Consider the following 15,455-nt stretch of genomic DNA (forward strand, 5'->3'; position numbering starts at 1 on the left):
ACACTATATCATACTCAAAGGGTCTGTCCTACAAGAAGATTTAACAATTTTAAATATCTATGCCCCCAACGTGGGAGCAGCCAACTATATAAACCAATTAGTAACAAAAACCAAGGATACTGATGAGTGTTTTATATCTGGTTTACTCTTTTCTTCTGGAACATGGAATACAGATCTTCCTTGACTTATGAACGGGTTACAACCAGAGATACAACCCCCTTGTAATTTGAAAATACCCTTAATACCTGTAACCTACCAACCATCATAGCTTAGCCCAGCCCAGCTGAAATGCACTGATAAGGCCTCTCTCACATTGTGTCGGCTCAGAAACCACCTGCTTACACGGCCCTCCGCAAATGTGATCTGCGGAAGAAGTGCGGGTCTGCATGGCTTTTCTCTGGGCCAGCCCCTCTGGGTGAGGAGCTGGTGATTGAAGGGCCACCTCCATTCTCCTCTCACTGGGCCTGTCCTCTTTGACCCCATGGTCTGGCAGCAATTTTCAATCCCACAGACACCTCTGGGAGTCTGGAAGCTAATAAAAACCCATTCCTCTCCACAGAGGGACGGCTGCAGGGCCAGCTGCCCCTTCCTCCAGGGCAGCCCTCCCACCTGCACACAGCAAGGAACCACTCCCCCTTTCCAGCACCATCCTTTCTCCCAGGGGGAGGGAGAGGTTAATTACTTCCCTTTGTGGACAAATGGCATGTAAATTGCCTATCAGGACTCATCTGGGTAGAGAGGGGAAGACAGAAGAAGGAAAAGCAGGACATGTGTTATGGGAGGTCTGTACAGGGGCAGGAGGCCACTCATTTGGGGGAGATTTTTAATACAGGAAGAAAAAACACCCCTTGACCAAGCACACTCACTTTGACCCATTCACTCTCCCAGACTGGAGACTTCGTTTGTGATGACCTTCTCTTTCTCTTGGCTCAAGACCATAACTGTAGGGCAGGACCAAAAGGGGTGCATTCTTTTCTATAACAAGAAAATTCCCGAGAATTTGCCAGTTTGATCTTCCTATAGGGATGACAGTCTTACATTCCAGGGACCACAGAAGACTGCGCCGTGTTCTGTGGGATACAGAACTGCGAACAGAGCAGAGTCCCTTCCTCGCGGAACTAGCAGTCTGGTGTAGTGACAGGACGGACTCCAAGAAACCTCTCTGGGGCTTCCGGGGAGGAACCAACCTTGACAGTTTGAGTGGGATTGGGCATGTGAACAATGGGGAAGCTCATCAAGAGACAGCCTGGGCAGAGACCGTGGTGAGACAGCGTGGAGCCCGGCTGGGGAGCTTGAGATAATGAAGGAGGTTCATGGAAATAATTTGGGTATAGATTTTATGACCTTGGATGTTGGACTACAAGCAGTGCCTTTGAAGAGTTCGGCGTTTGGAGTTGACGTGATCCAGCAGTACTTCAAGAATTTTAATTTGGTGGCCATCTGGCAGGCAGGAGGGAAACCTGAGGTAGGAGACTAGAAATTGTGAGAAAGGCAGTGGACATGGCCAAGGTGCAGCCAACCACAAGTCCTAAAGGTTAGAATTTATAATTTCAAATGAAATCACCTTTACATTTAAAAATCTGGATAGCACAGCTGCTTCAAAGATTGCCTTGGGACCCTAGCCTAAGATCTTAATTCACATTTTCACATTGCAGACAATTGCCTCCGAAGAAAATCTGATAATATCAGATTATTTGCTGGTTGACCCACCCCGGGGGGAGGAAATTTACTGCAGAAATAGGGCAGGATTTCCATGTGGGGGTCTGAGCCACAGAGCTTCCTAAAAGAAACGGAGATTTGGCTTATTTGTTCAATGCCAATGGACTTTTTTAATTTTAATTTTTATTTTTTGGGGGGAAAGAGCACATGCATGGGTGCATGAGAGCAGGGGAGTGGGGGAGAGGAAGAGAGAGAATCTCAAGCAGGCACCCTGCCCAGTGTGGAGCCCAGAGTGGAGCTCGATCTCACAACCCTGAGATCCTGACCTGAGCCGAAATCAAGAGGAACCACTTGATTTCAAGAGGAACCGACTGAGCCACCCAGGCGCCTCCCAAAGGACTTTTTAATGAAAACAACTGGTCAGTATAGCGTATCTGGGTCCAAGCAAAGGCAGCCTCTGGGTGTCCCACATGAGGCCATAGGCACAGCCTCACCTCTCAGCAACCCTCTCCTACAAGAGCTATTATAAGCCTTTATTGCTAAACTCAGATTTCAACTTAAATTATGCCTTCTCCTGCCTTCTCTGCTGCCTTTATATTTAATAGAAAATGCCGTGCAGACCTCACAGCTATTCTGTCCCCAGCTTTTGGGAGGCAAGGTGGCCTTGGCCGTCAGGGAGGGCCAAATTCAAATTAAACCCTTGACACCCTGCTTATGAGATGTGATAGATACGCCGCCAGGAGCTGTCTCTTCTCAAAACCAGATATGACCGGGAGCCAGAGGGAAGCCAGCACCGTGGCTGCGAAATATGAAATGAATCCAATTTCCTCCTGACCTTGTCCCACTGTGCCTTTTATTTCTCTTGTTTTATTTATATATCTTTATTACTAGAAGCTCTTCTTCAGGCCTTGAGTGTCGGAGTGGCCACCCATGCCTGCAAAAAAAAAGGTGTTTGAAGAGTCAGGAAGAGTATTGGAAGGGAATGAACCTTGAGGCCGTTGTTCTTTTTCATGTGATTTAGCAGAATATTCTGGACAGAGATTTCCTACATCAGTTTGTAGGCAGATAATAGCGATTTCAGTGAAAAAGCAGGTGAGCGTTGGTGGCCATGGGACTCTCCCTCCCCGGTTCCCTCCCCCGCGGGACGGGTGCGCTGAGGAAGGAACACAGTGTGTGCGGTTTTACACAGAAGCGGGATCAAAGGGAACGGTTAGGCGGCCCTGGGTCTTCACCGCAGGTGCCGTTCTTGCCCCCCAAACCCTGTCGCGGGTCCCCGGCACGGGCATGCCTCCCCCGCTTTGTGTTGGTGGGAGGGCTGCCGCCCAGCACCTGCCACAGCTCCAGCCTGGTGGAAAGACTAGATGAAGGCGAGCAGCTGTCTGATTGAAGTGGCGGAAGACAAGGGAGGCGGGGATGTAATTACCTGAGCTGGAATGGGACCAAGCCGCAGGGGCCCACCTCACCTTCCTGGGCCTCCCCCAGAGCTCATTACTTGCAATCAGGTCCCCAGAGCCATACTGAAATAACACAAGGATGCAGGAATTGCTTTTGGAGATCGCACACGGGCACACGCGTGCGGTGTTCATGACATTCAGGCATGTGGCCTGTGTGGGGCCCTTGTCCTGTAAAAGGAGCAGTGGAACAGATGTGGTCACCCGGGGTGGGAACCGAGCGTGCGAGCAGAGGATGGGCAGGTGACGTCAGGGCCGCAGAGCAGAGATGACCCATCCCCCACCAGCAGAGGAGGTCTGGTCTTCCCAGAACACCACCGCCCACCCAGTACTCCCCAAGGCCTTTCTGGGCAGAATGATCCGTTCAAGAAGAAATCTGCAGGAGCATGACGACTTCCAAACATGATGCAGTCTTCACGGCCATTCCCTCCACCAGGACTGGACAGTGTGCCCGGAGCCATGGGGCCCACATTCAACCAAGCACACAGCCTAAGTGGACCTGGGCTCTGAGCTCAGGCTCAGGCGGGGCAGGCAGCCGTGGGAGCAACCTCTGGCTTCCATCTGCAGAAGGCAAAAGGGAAGGGAGCTGATGCAAACTCTGGGGGAGTCTAGGGGCTCACAGAGGTCAGGATTGTTTCTTAAAAGTCCACCCTGTATGCAGGCTGTGCATGACGGGTCTCACGATGTCTGTCCCCCAGGGCTTTATTCTTCCTGCTGGGGAAGCGAGGAGGAGAGCAGTTGGGAGGGAGCAATTAGAAGCGAGGCCAGGGGCTGTCCTACCTCCTACAGTGACTCTGGAGGACCCTGTGTGGCCTTGATCGTTTTCCAACAGGGCCCCTGGAAGTGGAAGGTGAGTGGGCTCAGGGTGGCTGGGCTCTCGGGAAGAGCCGGGCACTTGGCTTTCAGAAGGTCAGAGAGACGGGCTCTGACCTTGGCAGTGATCCTTTGACCTTGGGATTCCTCACAGCCTGACTCCATAAATTTAGAGGAGAAAAGCAGAAATGCACGTACATGTCTTCTAGAAGATGAGCTCTGAAGTCAGCCTCGGTTTCTGGGGCCTGTTGCAATGTCCCATCTGATGCCTCATTTCTCGCCGTAGCTTACAAGTGTGGATCAGCAGGTGACCGAGTCCAGCCCCGGGGACCCAGATGCCACCGCTGGCTTCAGCACACAAGGTAATTTTAACCTTTTTCAGCATTTAAAGTAAGTGTATATTTTTCAAAGCATGTCCCCTTTCCTCAACCTCCTATTTCTGTCTCCTTCCTGCTCCTGCCCTCCCTCCATTGCTTACTTGTTAAGTGGTTGGAAGTTGCTACAGGCTTTGCTGTTTAGGACCATGGATGTTCTCCAAAGCTCACCCCCCCCCCCACTTAGCCACATGCAGTAATAAGTAAGTCAGTACACCTGGGGGCCTCATGCTCTCTCTGGGGGGACTTGCCCCTCCCCCAGCACTTTCTCCTCCATGTGAGGGATATGGGTTTGAAGAGCAGCTTGACTTGATCTGGGACAGACCCTTTCTGGGGCTAAAACCATAGCAGGCTCTTGTCTACAGGGATCCTCCATCAGGAGGGAGCCAGGCCTGGGCCCCTGGGCCCACTGGCTTTGGCGGGAGAGGCTGGGGGAAGGATGCTGGAAGTGGTATCCTAGCGGACATTGAAGGAAAAATGCGGAAGGTCATCTCTCAGATGTGAGGTGGGAGCCGCTGTCTGGAACCAGAGGCAGGGAGGTCGTCTGAGGTGTCAGGAAAGCAGACAACCCCAGGTTGCACAGGGGCAGGGGCTGGGCCCTTGGGTGGGCTCAGATGGATGGGTTTATTCAGAGATGGAAGTCTATTTCCCCATTCCAACCACTCCCCAAAATGCAAATTCTGGAGGAAAGCATGGTAGGGAAGGCCAAGCAGCCTAGTGGTTCCCAGAGCCCAGAGCAGGTGGAGATGGACAGAAGAGTCAGGAACTTATCCGGGCGGGGCCTTCCTCACTGCCCAGGAGCTGAACAGTTAACTGGGCTCCACTGGGAAGCTCAGGGCTGCCTCCAACACTGACTTCCGGCCCAGGGGCCAGACCTGGAAGTTGGCAGGATTACATGGAGAAGAACGGACAGACATACTCATGGGACAGCAGGCCAAGCTGGTTTCACTTTAGAAAAGATGCCTCCCGCCGAGTAGTTTCTGGGTGGAGTGAGGTTGCGGCCCAAGTCATTTTTTTGGCCTATGTATATCCAGCTGCTCCAGATCATTTGTTGCCTGGGTACCTTTGTCAAAAGTCAGCCCGGCAGAATGCGTGGGGGTATTTCCGGGCCCTGTATTCTGTTCCCTTCATCTGTGCATCAGTCCGTCTGCTCTGATGACTGGGCGCTCTGCGGGAAGTGTTCCCATTGGGAGCCACACCTCCACTCTGCTCCGCTTCGTCAGGATTGTTCCAGGTCCTAGTCTAGGGCCTGTGCGTTTCCGTATCCCTTTTATAACCCACTTGTCTGTGTCCTCAAAAAATGCGACCTGGGAATTGAGCAGGAATGGCATTAAGCCCACAGAGCAACTGAATTGCTATGTTTGCAAATCTGAGCCTTCTTGTCTGTCTCCCCATGGATTTGGGTCTTCTTTGACTTGGGTTTCTGCACACTCATTGTTAGTACACGTGACCAATGGCAGTACAGACGTCATTCATTCTTGTGTGTTCATATGGTCTCCTGCAACCTTGCTGGACTCACGTAAGAGCTCTAGAATTTTGGGGGTGCGGGTGCCTGGAAGGGGGTAGATGCTGGAATTGTTTTTCACTTACTGAAATAAAATAATAATGAGGACATGGAGGCTGGCAAGGCCAGAGGGAAGCTGTTTCATCCAACCCTGATGGGCAGCTTGCAAATCAACCCACTCCTTTTGGCAAAGCATCTTGATAAAGAGCCATAAAAATGTTTATGCCATTAGATGTGGTGATCACACTTCTGCAACCGCCCTAGGGGAATAATGCAAAAAAAAAAAAAAAAAGAAAGAAAGAAAGAAAAGAGAACCGTACCCATAAAAATCACTTGCATTTTTCATAAGAGTAAAAACTTATAGGGATAATGATGTCCATTGATAAGAGTCAAGGAAAATATGATACATACACTAAATATATCATTTTACATTAATTAGGAAAAATGCTTGCGATCCGTTAGGTGAAAAGCTGGAAGCTGGGACGAGTGGTACTCTGTAAACAGGCTAACAGCAAAGCTGGTGAGCGGGGACAAGAATGTCTTGACCTATGAGCTTTCCTGGTCATGTTACCTTAATTCTGGGTTTCTGTTAAGGCCAACTGTTTGGAACTAAGTCACATTTCCCTCTCTGACTCTGTTTCCCTGAAGAACTCAGCCATTGGATTCTCACTGACATTAAGAAAATCAGGATCAAGGATATGCTTATGTCCAATCTCATCAAATATTACATATTAAAATTGCACGGGGTTTTGTTTATCAGTTATACCAAAATAAAGCTGTAAAAAAGAGAGAAAACGGAGATCAAGAGGAATCAGCAGGGATGCACACGATTCAGAATATTTCTAGTATGCTGCTTTGTGATTTAATACAGTTAATAATGCCGCTTGCTGGTTTGAGGTCTTCCAAAGATACAGAGAAGTGGATACATTCATGCATACATTCAGCTTTGAGTGGTTGTCCAACCAGTCCCTTAGAATCAGTTCCTATGAGTGAACTTGCGGGGTCCAAGGAAATAGGTACTTTAGGTTTTGGTGTGTTGGCCACATGACATTCTGGAAGGGTTTTACTGCTAGTGTCCCTACCCACGAAAGCTGTTTATGACACCCCAAGACGTCATCTTTCCTGATGATCCTTATCACCCCTGGAGGTGACCAATACACACACAAGATGGGGTGTGAGCACCTTCTTACATGTTTGTTACCTACTTATAGGTCAGTTTGGGGTCCACTTTTTTTTAGTGTTTTATGGGTTATTTTTTTAAATAAATTTTTCAGAAAAATATTTGTTAAATAGAGACATTTTCTCCCTTTTGCTATTCATTGCAGGGACACCTTTCCAGTTTGTGCTTGGCTTCCTCCCTGTTAATGATGCCTTTTGCCATACAATTTTTACAATTTTTTTAAACGATTTTTCTTATTGTCAGATTTATCAAGCTTTTCCTTTGTGGTATCTATCATGTTTACAAAGTCTTTATTCACTCCGAGGTTTTAGATTTATTCTCCAGTATTTTCTACCACTATTCTTCTAGTATCTTAAAAAAGAAAATGGTTGGGAAAAAAGAAAAAGAAAAAGATTCGGGCTCCTGGCTGGCTTAGTCGGTTGGATGTCGGGCTCTTGATTTCAGCTCAGGTCATGATCTCAGGGTCGGGAGATCGAGCCCTGAGTTGGGCTGTGCCCTGGGCATGGAACCTGCCTAAGATTCTCTCTCTCCCTCTCCCTTTGCCCCTCCCCATGCCTCTTCCATCTCTAGAAAAAATACAAAATAGAAAGATTAATTGTCCTGAAGATTTTTTTTTTTTTGCTAGGATTTGAGAGTTTCAGTTCATCCTTCTGTATTTCCAGATGGACTACTAATTGTCTCAAAGCATCTATGGAGAGGGCAAGGGTAGACAACAGAGGGCTGGTGAAGCCAGAGTGCTCTAGAATGGGGCTGCTTCCAACCAGCTCCACCACCCTGTGGCCTCGTGACCCTCTCCCTCCGAGGCCTCTCAGCCTTGTTTCCTGAGTGGTAGCCTGGGAGAGCCGTGAGGATTAAGTGGGAGGTCACCGGGAAACCCAAGCTTGCAGATAGGAGGGCCCTGGAAACAAAGAGGCCTCCCCTAAGACCCAGGGAAAGGAATGGAAGGGTCAGACCCCAAAGCTTCCCTCCCCCCACCCCGGAGTTGTTCAGGCTGCTCTGACTCTTACAAAGGGTCCCCCGAGTGGGCCGTTCACCTCAAAAATCTGCGAAGCCTGATGGGTGAGGAGCCTCACGGAAGGCAGATCTGATGTTGTCTGCTAATGGGATAAAAGAGCAGAGGGAGTACTGCTTCTCCAGCCTTAACAATGTGCACACAGGCCCACTGAGATCTTGTTAAGACAGATTCTGATGCAGTTCCAGCAAGTGGCTGGTCTTGGAGTGGTGAGGGGCTGAGCCCCACTTGACCAGTATCACGGGAATAGAGAGTGGGTTGCACACTTGGCTTCGGGGGGCATCAGAAGCCCCTGGGGGCTTGTTCAAACCCCAATGGCTGGGCCCATCCCTGAGTTTCTGATGCAGTGGGTCTGAACGTGGGCACGTTCCCAGGCAGTGCTGCCGCTGCTTCGAGAACCAGGCAGGTCTCCCCAGCCAGCTTCCTGCCTCTGCCAGACCAGGGCCAGGCTTGCACTCCGGGCCCTGGGCCGTACCCTCTGTGTGCAGCAGGCATGTTCTCAGGCCCAGGAGGACCGCCTAGGATGCCGTGCCTCCCCTCCAAGGCCAGCCTCTTTCTGCATGGACTGTGTGCTTCGAGCATCCTGTGGCCTCCCCCTTCCGGGACTTCAGACCACCCCCTATGAAGCCATGCCCTGGATGGGAGATGGGGCTGGTTTCTGACTTTTAGTGTCTTATGGAATGTGAAGAATGTAAGTGTCCTGCATCCCACACCCCTTCTGGGATCATTTTTGGGAGATCGTCTGGTGCCCCCCCAAACTTTCCTGCACCATAAAGCACTGTGTAAACCTGCTCTGTGTTTCCACGCCTTTGGAATTACAGGTTTGTCTAGACTGGGCAGTGAAGGGCCGACGGCGCTGGCCTCGTGGGAGGGCTGCAGGAGGCTGAGACCTTTGCTCTCCAATAGGAGTGTGGGCGGGCACAGGGTCCGTCCTGGGTGGCGCGGCGGTGGCTCAGCACCGGTGCTAACACTGTCCCTTGCCTTGCAGAGCCTGCAGATAGCTCGAGCCTCCTGGCATCCGAGAGTGCCACGGCACCGGGCCTGAGCCCCGAAGGCCCTGGGGGTGCCTCGCAGCCCCTGACACCTGGCCTCGAGCCCCCAGAGGGCCCTGACCAGGGCACAAGGGCGGCGCCAGGTCCTGGGCGTGTGGCCCGCTCTACCAGCGACCCCACTTCGTGCGCATCTGTTGTGACAGGTATGGCTAGTCCAGTCCCCTGGATCCCCAGCATGTGCCCTGCTCTGCCCTGGACACTGCAGACCTCAGTGAACTGAGAGTCAAGGCCAGGCCTTGGGACCTGTGCTCAGGGGCCACTTTGGGAAAGTGGCCTTAATGCCCGGGAGCCCTAGGGAGGGGCAGACAGTCAGGGGACCCTGCTGAGCACCCACCAGGCTTTCTATTTTCTGGCTGGGGAGTAAGGGGAGGAGGGAGGGAAGGTGTGGGGTGATGAGAGCCCCTCCTGGGGTCAGCTAGCCCCTGACTTTAGCTTGGCAGTTACACACCAGCTCTGGGGCCTAGGTGGGGACTCAGGTCAGGCTGGTGACCACAGGCTGTATCCACCCATCGGCCTTGGTGGCTCTCTACCCAGGACTAGTGTGGGCTCCAACTTGTGGGAAGTGCCAGTGCCTGCTCGTTGCCTGCTGGGACCCAGGGGCAGGGCTGTTTACCAAGGGTAAGGCAAGGCTCTGCCTCAGGGGCAGCAGTGGGTTGGTGGGGCCTCCCAGCCGGAGCCGCCCCAGGCAGACACAGGGTGTTTCCAATAGCACGTCATAGGCCCCTTGGCAGCACTCTCTGTGTGGCCTGGAGCTTGGGTCCAAACTGCCCCCACATGACCTTGAAGAGGCGGCGCCCTCCCTGTGCTCTCTGACCTGGCATCAGAGTTTGTGGCCCCGTAGCCCAGGATTTGCATTTCACACCAACCTCCTAGGGGCCCTAAGTAAACCCTAAAGCTGGAGAACCCACACTTCCTCCCACAGTGCCACAGTGCTTGCCTTGAGCAGGAGTGGTGGGGAGGGGTGAAGTCGGTGGCAGTGTTGTTGCAGGTAAAGTGTGACTTAGGGCTACAGGGCCCGCTGGGTGTCTAGACTCAGTGGTCTTGTCTGGCTGAACCTCAAATAGACAGGATCTGTGCCGCAGGAGAACTGTATCCCCAGAAGGAACCATAAACCCGCCAAGGTCATTGGCTACAAGGGGCCTCCTGGTGGAAATGCCAGATTTGCCCCTGCAGGCTCCTTGGCCCACATCCCTCTGTCTCGCTGCCCTCCCCTCCCACATCCGGCTGACAGCTCACTAGGCAGGACTCCGTCAGACCCCCACCTCCCCCATGCATATGCCAGACTCAGCCCTTCTCTCCTCCCCGTGAGGGCTGTTACCCATTCATGTTTGGGGCATGATCCCATGCACGTGTGGCCCCTGATGGCTTCCTCTGGCCTATCCCCGCTGCAGGGAAATCTGGGCTCTGCAAACCATGACATTTGGGGGGTGGGGATGAGAAGTGGTGGTTTGATTACAAGTTGTTGCGGGGCCTCCTCCGTGTCCCCATACCAGCCCCTTGGCGCAGCCTCTCCTCAGCTGGCAAAGCAGTTACTGTCCCACAGGTGAAAAGCACGTGTGTCCGTGAGTCCTGCATCAAAAAGATAGTTCTCTGCCACAAGAGAGGGAGGCTCCCGTCCCCGCCACTTGTTAACTGAATTCTTTTTCTGATCAAGGCACTGCCTCTTCACACACCCTGTCCTGCAGCCAGGACCTGGAAGCAGGACTGTCCAGGGCTGCTCCGGGGACCGGTGAGACACTCCTTTTCTGAAGCACTTTGACACCTGCTGCGAGATGGGGGGAGAGGGGGCGGGGCGGGACTCCCGGTGCTTGGCTGCCTTTGTCCAAGACCTGGCCTCACAGTGTCGGCCAGAAGCACAGGCTCTTGGGTGCTGAAGGCTTTGAAAGAACGGCCTTGCCTCCCCTGCTATCTCCGGAGATGTGTTAGAAGCTACAGCTGCTGTACCAGGCCTGTGGCTGCTGGCTTCACCGCATTTGTGAGATGCTCTTTGGAGGGGGGATGTGCTTTATGTGTGAGGTCTTTACAGTGCCTCCATGGTCAGGCTTGCCCCTCCACCACCGAAAATATGGCAGCCCACTCAGAACATGTTTCTTCTGTGTGACTTGGAACATGCTGTGGGCAGGTCAGGCCTTAACCTGGTCCTTGGGGTGACGATCCCAAGAGACCGCCTAGGGCTAGCTTTCTCTGCACACACCGTCAGACCATGGCTTGACCCTTGGGTTATCCAGAGCAGCAGTGGGCCCTGTTGGGAGCTAGTGCTGTTGCCCCGGGTGGGTACTGGGAGCAGGGTCTGCATGCTCTGAGCTCTGGTGCCATTGAGAGGTGGCAACTGTCACCCCTTGACTTGGTGGCAGTGTGGTGTTCTCACTGCCCCTCTGTCACCTCCAGCTCTGGTCTTCAGGCAGATCCTCTCTAGATGCCATCAGACCCACAAGGGCAAAGGTCATTGAGCCAAAGAAGGCTGAGAAGGGCCAGCCCCCGTGAGCGCAGGAATTCTAGCAGAGAGACAAAGCCCAGGGGGACCCCTACCTGCACCGGCCCCTCTCTCCCCTCCTGCTTCGCATCTTGCCCGCCCCCCTACAGCCCCTCAGCTCCAGGGAGCTGTGGCCCCCCTAGGTTAACCCCAGCTCAACTCAGGGCTGAGAGGGGCCACAGTGGGGATGAAGAGACACGGGAAATGAGGACGTGCCCAGCGCACCAGCCCAGGGATGTGGAAATTCCAGCCGAAAGCATGTCCCAAGCAGGCTCACATTTGCTTTGTCAAGAACTCATTTAACAACTGCCTTTTGTTTTGGTTGTTTTCAGATATTATCTTTTCCCTTGATTTCTAGTTTCCCGAGCTCACTCTGTCACGGCCGCCTGTGCAGGGCAGCACCCGCTTTCGCCCCCTGGGCCCCGGGACACCTGGAAAACGGACCCACGGGGAAAGCCAGAGGCCTTACAGACGGTCTTCAAAGAGCGGCCACATTCTTTAGTGGACAGCAAGGCCCACGCAGACGCCAGGGTTTTGGTGGCTAAGTTTTTGGAACACTCGAACTGTGCCCTCCCTCCCGAGGTGCAGCATGTGGTGGGCACCCTGGGCCCGGTGGTCCCCGCTGAGGAGGCCCACATGGAGGAGGCCGTGGTCAGTGCCGGCGTTCTGGACCAGGTGTGACCAGCCCACGGGTCCTGACAGGGCCACGGAGGGGCCTGGACTCACCATCCTGGCTGGAGGTCACTGTGCTCTGTGGAGAGGGGTCTGTGGCCCAGGAGAATCTTGGGGTGGCCCAGGCGGGGAACTACTGTCCCTCTCTTCAGGAGGATCCGGTCCGTCATTGTCTTGGGGAGGACCCTTCCTACCTGTTCCACTAATACCGAAAAATGACTCTCGCGGCCACCATGAATTCTTTGGTTTTATCAGACATGGAGCACCTAAGCAGCGTTCTGAGAACCCAGTGACGGGGACACCAGAGACTCTAAGTGTCTTCAGAGTCCGGGCCATCACAAAGTAAGACCCTGCCCACCTCTGAGTCAGCTGAATGTTGAGCAGGTAGAGGATATCAAGTAAAATGAGACCATTTTCTTCTATGGTATGTGTCAGTAATCTACCTTTGTCATATGCTGACTGAAATTCTGACACGGATGACAGCCGGGGGGAGCCCAGCTCTACCGCCCACAGGAGACAGGGCTGTCGTGCGTGTGAATCACAATAGGGGACCTCCGTGTGGCCTGGCCATCTCCGGGACGCAAGCTGGTGTGGCAGGGAGCTTTGCTGGACACCCCACCCCGCCTGGGGTCACCAGTCTCCCGGACCTCCCCTGTCCACCCTCCCTCCCTGGGACACCCTCCCCGCTGTCTCTCGGGCTGTCTCCTGTCTCCTCCTCTGCAGACACTGCTGGTGAGCCCCTTTGGAGGTTCTCCCTGTGTCTGCTCTCCCCAAGATGGCCTGGACGAGTGGAGGTCTGAGGGAAGAGGCCTGGACCCTGGGACCTGTGCACCTCCTCAGAAAGCGGGTCGCTGCCAACCCAGAGCATTCTCTTCCCAGCCAGCTGGGCAGCTGGGCACCTGCGCGGGAAGACGCAGGCTATAAATCATTTCTTTCCAGACAACACCCACTGCGTTGGGTATGTGGAAGGGGGCAGGCCCAGACCCTCTGCAGTGGCAGCTTGGGCATTTTGCCTTTCTTGGTTCCCCTCTTCACCCTCCCCCTCCATGTTCTGGCAACATTAAACAGCAGCCACTTCCCACCACGGCCCTGGAGCAGCACTGTCCTCGAGAACTTTCTGCAGCTGTGGGAACGCCTGTCCCTGCGCCATCCACAACAGCGGCCACCAGCACCCATGCCGTGGCCCTGCCACGAACAAGGCAGCCCACAAACCACAGTTCTCAACCGAGAGCCCAACGGCCTGGCATGGGGAGCACAAGGGGAAGATTTGGTGGCTGCCCACTATATTGCTTGGCGTCCGGCCATCGAGGGGCTGCGTGCTGCCCTTCCCTCTGCTCTGCGCCCCACCTGTAGTGTTGGGGACGCGTCTGTGTGGCTGGAGGCTGGGCAGAGGCAGGCAGGGAGGCTCTGCGGTCCAGACGCCGACAGTCCAGGGAGCCTGCAGAGACGGTTTGCTTTCGACACGTTGCTTCAGTAATGTTCTTGGTCGTTGCCTCCCTCACGTCTGGGTGACGTGAGACAGCCGGAAGAATCCTCCTCGGGCCTTCTGATGCCAACAGGAACCCTTCCACCGGCGAACCCCAGAGGTGAATTATGAGCACTTTATTCAGATGACAAAATGGGGAATCTCTCCTCTCGTTTTTCTCAGCCGAGGGCTTTTGAAGGCCCCCCCCCCCCCCCCGAGCGGATCCCTTCGCAGGTCCAGTTAGTTGTGGTTTTCCCAAGTAGCCTCCCCTGCGCTCATCGGCACAGCATTTGTGGCTTCTGAATCCGGGCATTTTCCGTGTCTCTGGGCTGGGGCTTGACCATCAGTCCTTTCATTGTATGGGTGGCCAGGGCAAGTGGCCACTGGGAGCCCACCCTGGCGGTCTGTGTCCTTTGTTTCTCCTCCCTGCAGTGGGACAGTGTTTCTTTGGCCATTGTGGGCACCTCCGGCAGCCTGAGCCTCCACGTGGGTACCTCCGGGAGCTCTGGCCAAAGCCCAGAGTCCCGGATGTTCTCAAGGGCCCTGCCCTTCCTGCACCCTTCCACGCTCAGTTGCATATTTGCTCTCAGAACAACTCCAACTTGCAGTTGAGGAGATCGTACCCAGTTTTATACTACTGAGCTAGAACCTTCTGCCCGTCTGCTCAGGGCCCCAGGCGGCCCATGTGAGCTCCAGCAGGGCCCAAGATCCTGGCTTCCCTGAAAGGTCCCAGGAAGAGGGAAGCACCAGTTAGAACCCCTAGGAACAAGCAAGCTCTAGTACCTGGGACCCTGCTGTGCTCAACGGAGCTCAGCCCCAAACACCCCAAGTCCAGACCATATGGGCGCATGACCAAAGGAAAGCGGGTTCCCCTTGCCGGTGCACTGCCTCCCCCCTCTCCTCCTGATAAAGCATCAGCAGGCTAGGGCAGAGCCCCACAGGCTGCACCAGGAAGCTAAGGCACGGGTCCCCCTCCTGCAGGGACCCCCCACCTGCAGAAGTCTGGGTCCTGGACACTCTGCCGGACTTTTCCCACAACCCAGATGGGGTCAACTGGCGTGGGAGCCAGAGCCTGTCCAGACACTGCCATTTGCCTGTGTGGCAAAAGAACACTGAGGTGGGTGAGCTCTGGACCCCATCTCATGGCCAACAGGCAGGGGACTCATCCTTCACAAGAACCTAAGCTCTCCTTCAGCTGGTGACAACAATGCCAACTGAATGCTTGTAACAAACCATGTCACAGAAAGCTTCTTTCCAATGGACGTGTTTCCCACCCCCGCCCCTCAGCTCTATTGATTCACAGATGCTGCTATTAGGCAGAATTTATAGGAAATTGTTTTCAAGCCACAGGAGACCTGTTTGTACAACTGGAAGGTTGTATTTATTTAATGTACCTCAAGGTGTTTTCATAATGATCCGTGTTTTAATAAATACTATTTCTGGCCTCTGTGTCTCTGGGTCTAATTGGGACAGAGAGGCAGAGAGCCCATGTGCCTCTGAAGACCAGGAGCTCGAGCAGCCGGTGGGGAGCGTGAGGCCCCCGCGGCCACCCAAGCGTGTCTCCCAGCATCCTTCCAGAAAAGGGAAGGTCCTGGGGGCTGAGAGGTGGAGGGCAGGTGCCCGCCTGTGCTGGCCCACAGCTGTGCCTCCCCGCATGTGACATCCATCGGAGGCTTCCCAGAAGGATGCAGGCCACCGGCTCCAAGGACTCTTTCATTTGGATTTTTTAAGTGAATCATTTGGTGGGACTCCCACCTCCACCCCAACCACTGCATCATTTGCTAGCCACGGCTTTCTTCT

General features: G+C 53.9%; 1 protein-coding gene across 2 annotated transcripts in view; it reads left to right on the top strand.

Annotated features, from left to right (window-relative positions):
* Positions 1 to 15,100, top strand: part of ENTREP2 (endosomal transmembrane epsin interactor 2) — a 506,747-nt gene extending 491,647 nt beyond the window's left edge. For both annotated transcript variants that reach the window (XM_059371698.1, XM_059371699.1), the window contains 4 exons: positions 4,210 to 4,285; positions 8,982 to 9,188; positions 10,700 to 10,774; positions 11,877 to 15,100. In XM_059371698.1, the coding sequence (XP_059227681.1) occupies positions 4,210 to 4,285; positions 8,982 to 9,188; positions 10,700 to 10,774; positions 11,877 to 12,199 (681 nt within the window). In that variant the 3' untranslated portion in view covers positions 12,200 to 15,100. The remainder of the gene's footprint in view (positions 1 to 4,209; positions 4,286 to 8,981; positions 9,189 to 10,699; positions 10,775 to 11,876) is intronic.
* The last annotated feature ends 355 nt before the right edge of the window (positions 15,101 to 15,455 follow it).

Source organism: Mustela nigripes, chromosome 13, assembly GCF_022355385.1.
Source record: "Mustela nigripes isolate SB6536 chromosome 13, MUSNIG.SB6536, whole genome shotgun sequence".
NCBI classification, from domain to species: domain Eukaryota; kingdom Metazoa; phylum Chordata; class Mammalia; order Carnivora; family Mustelidae; genus Mustela; species Mustela nigripes.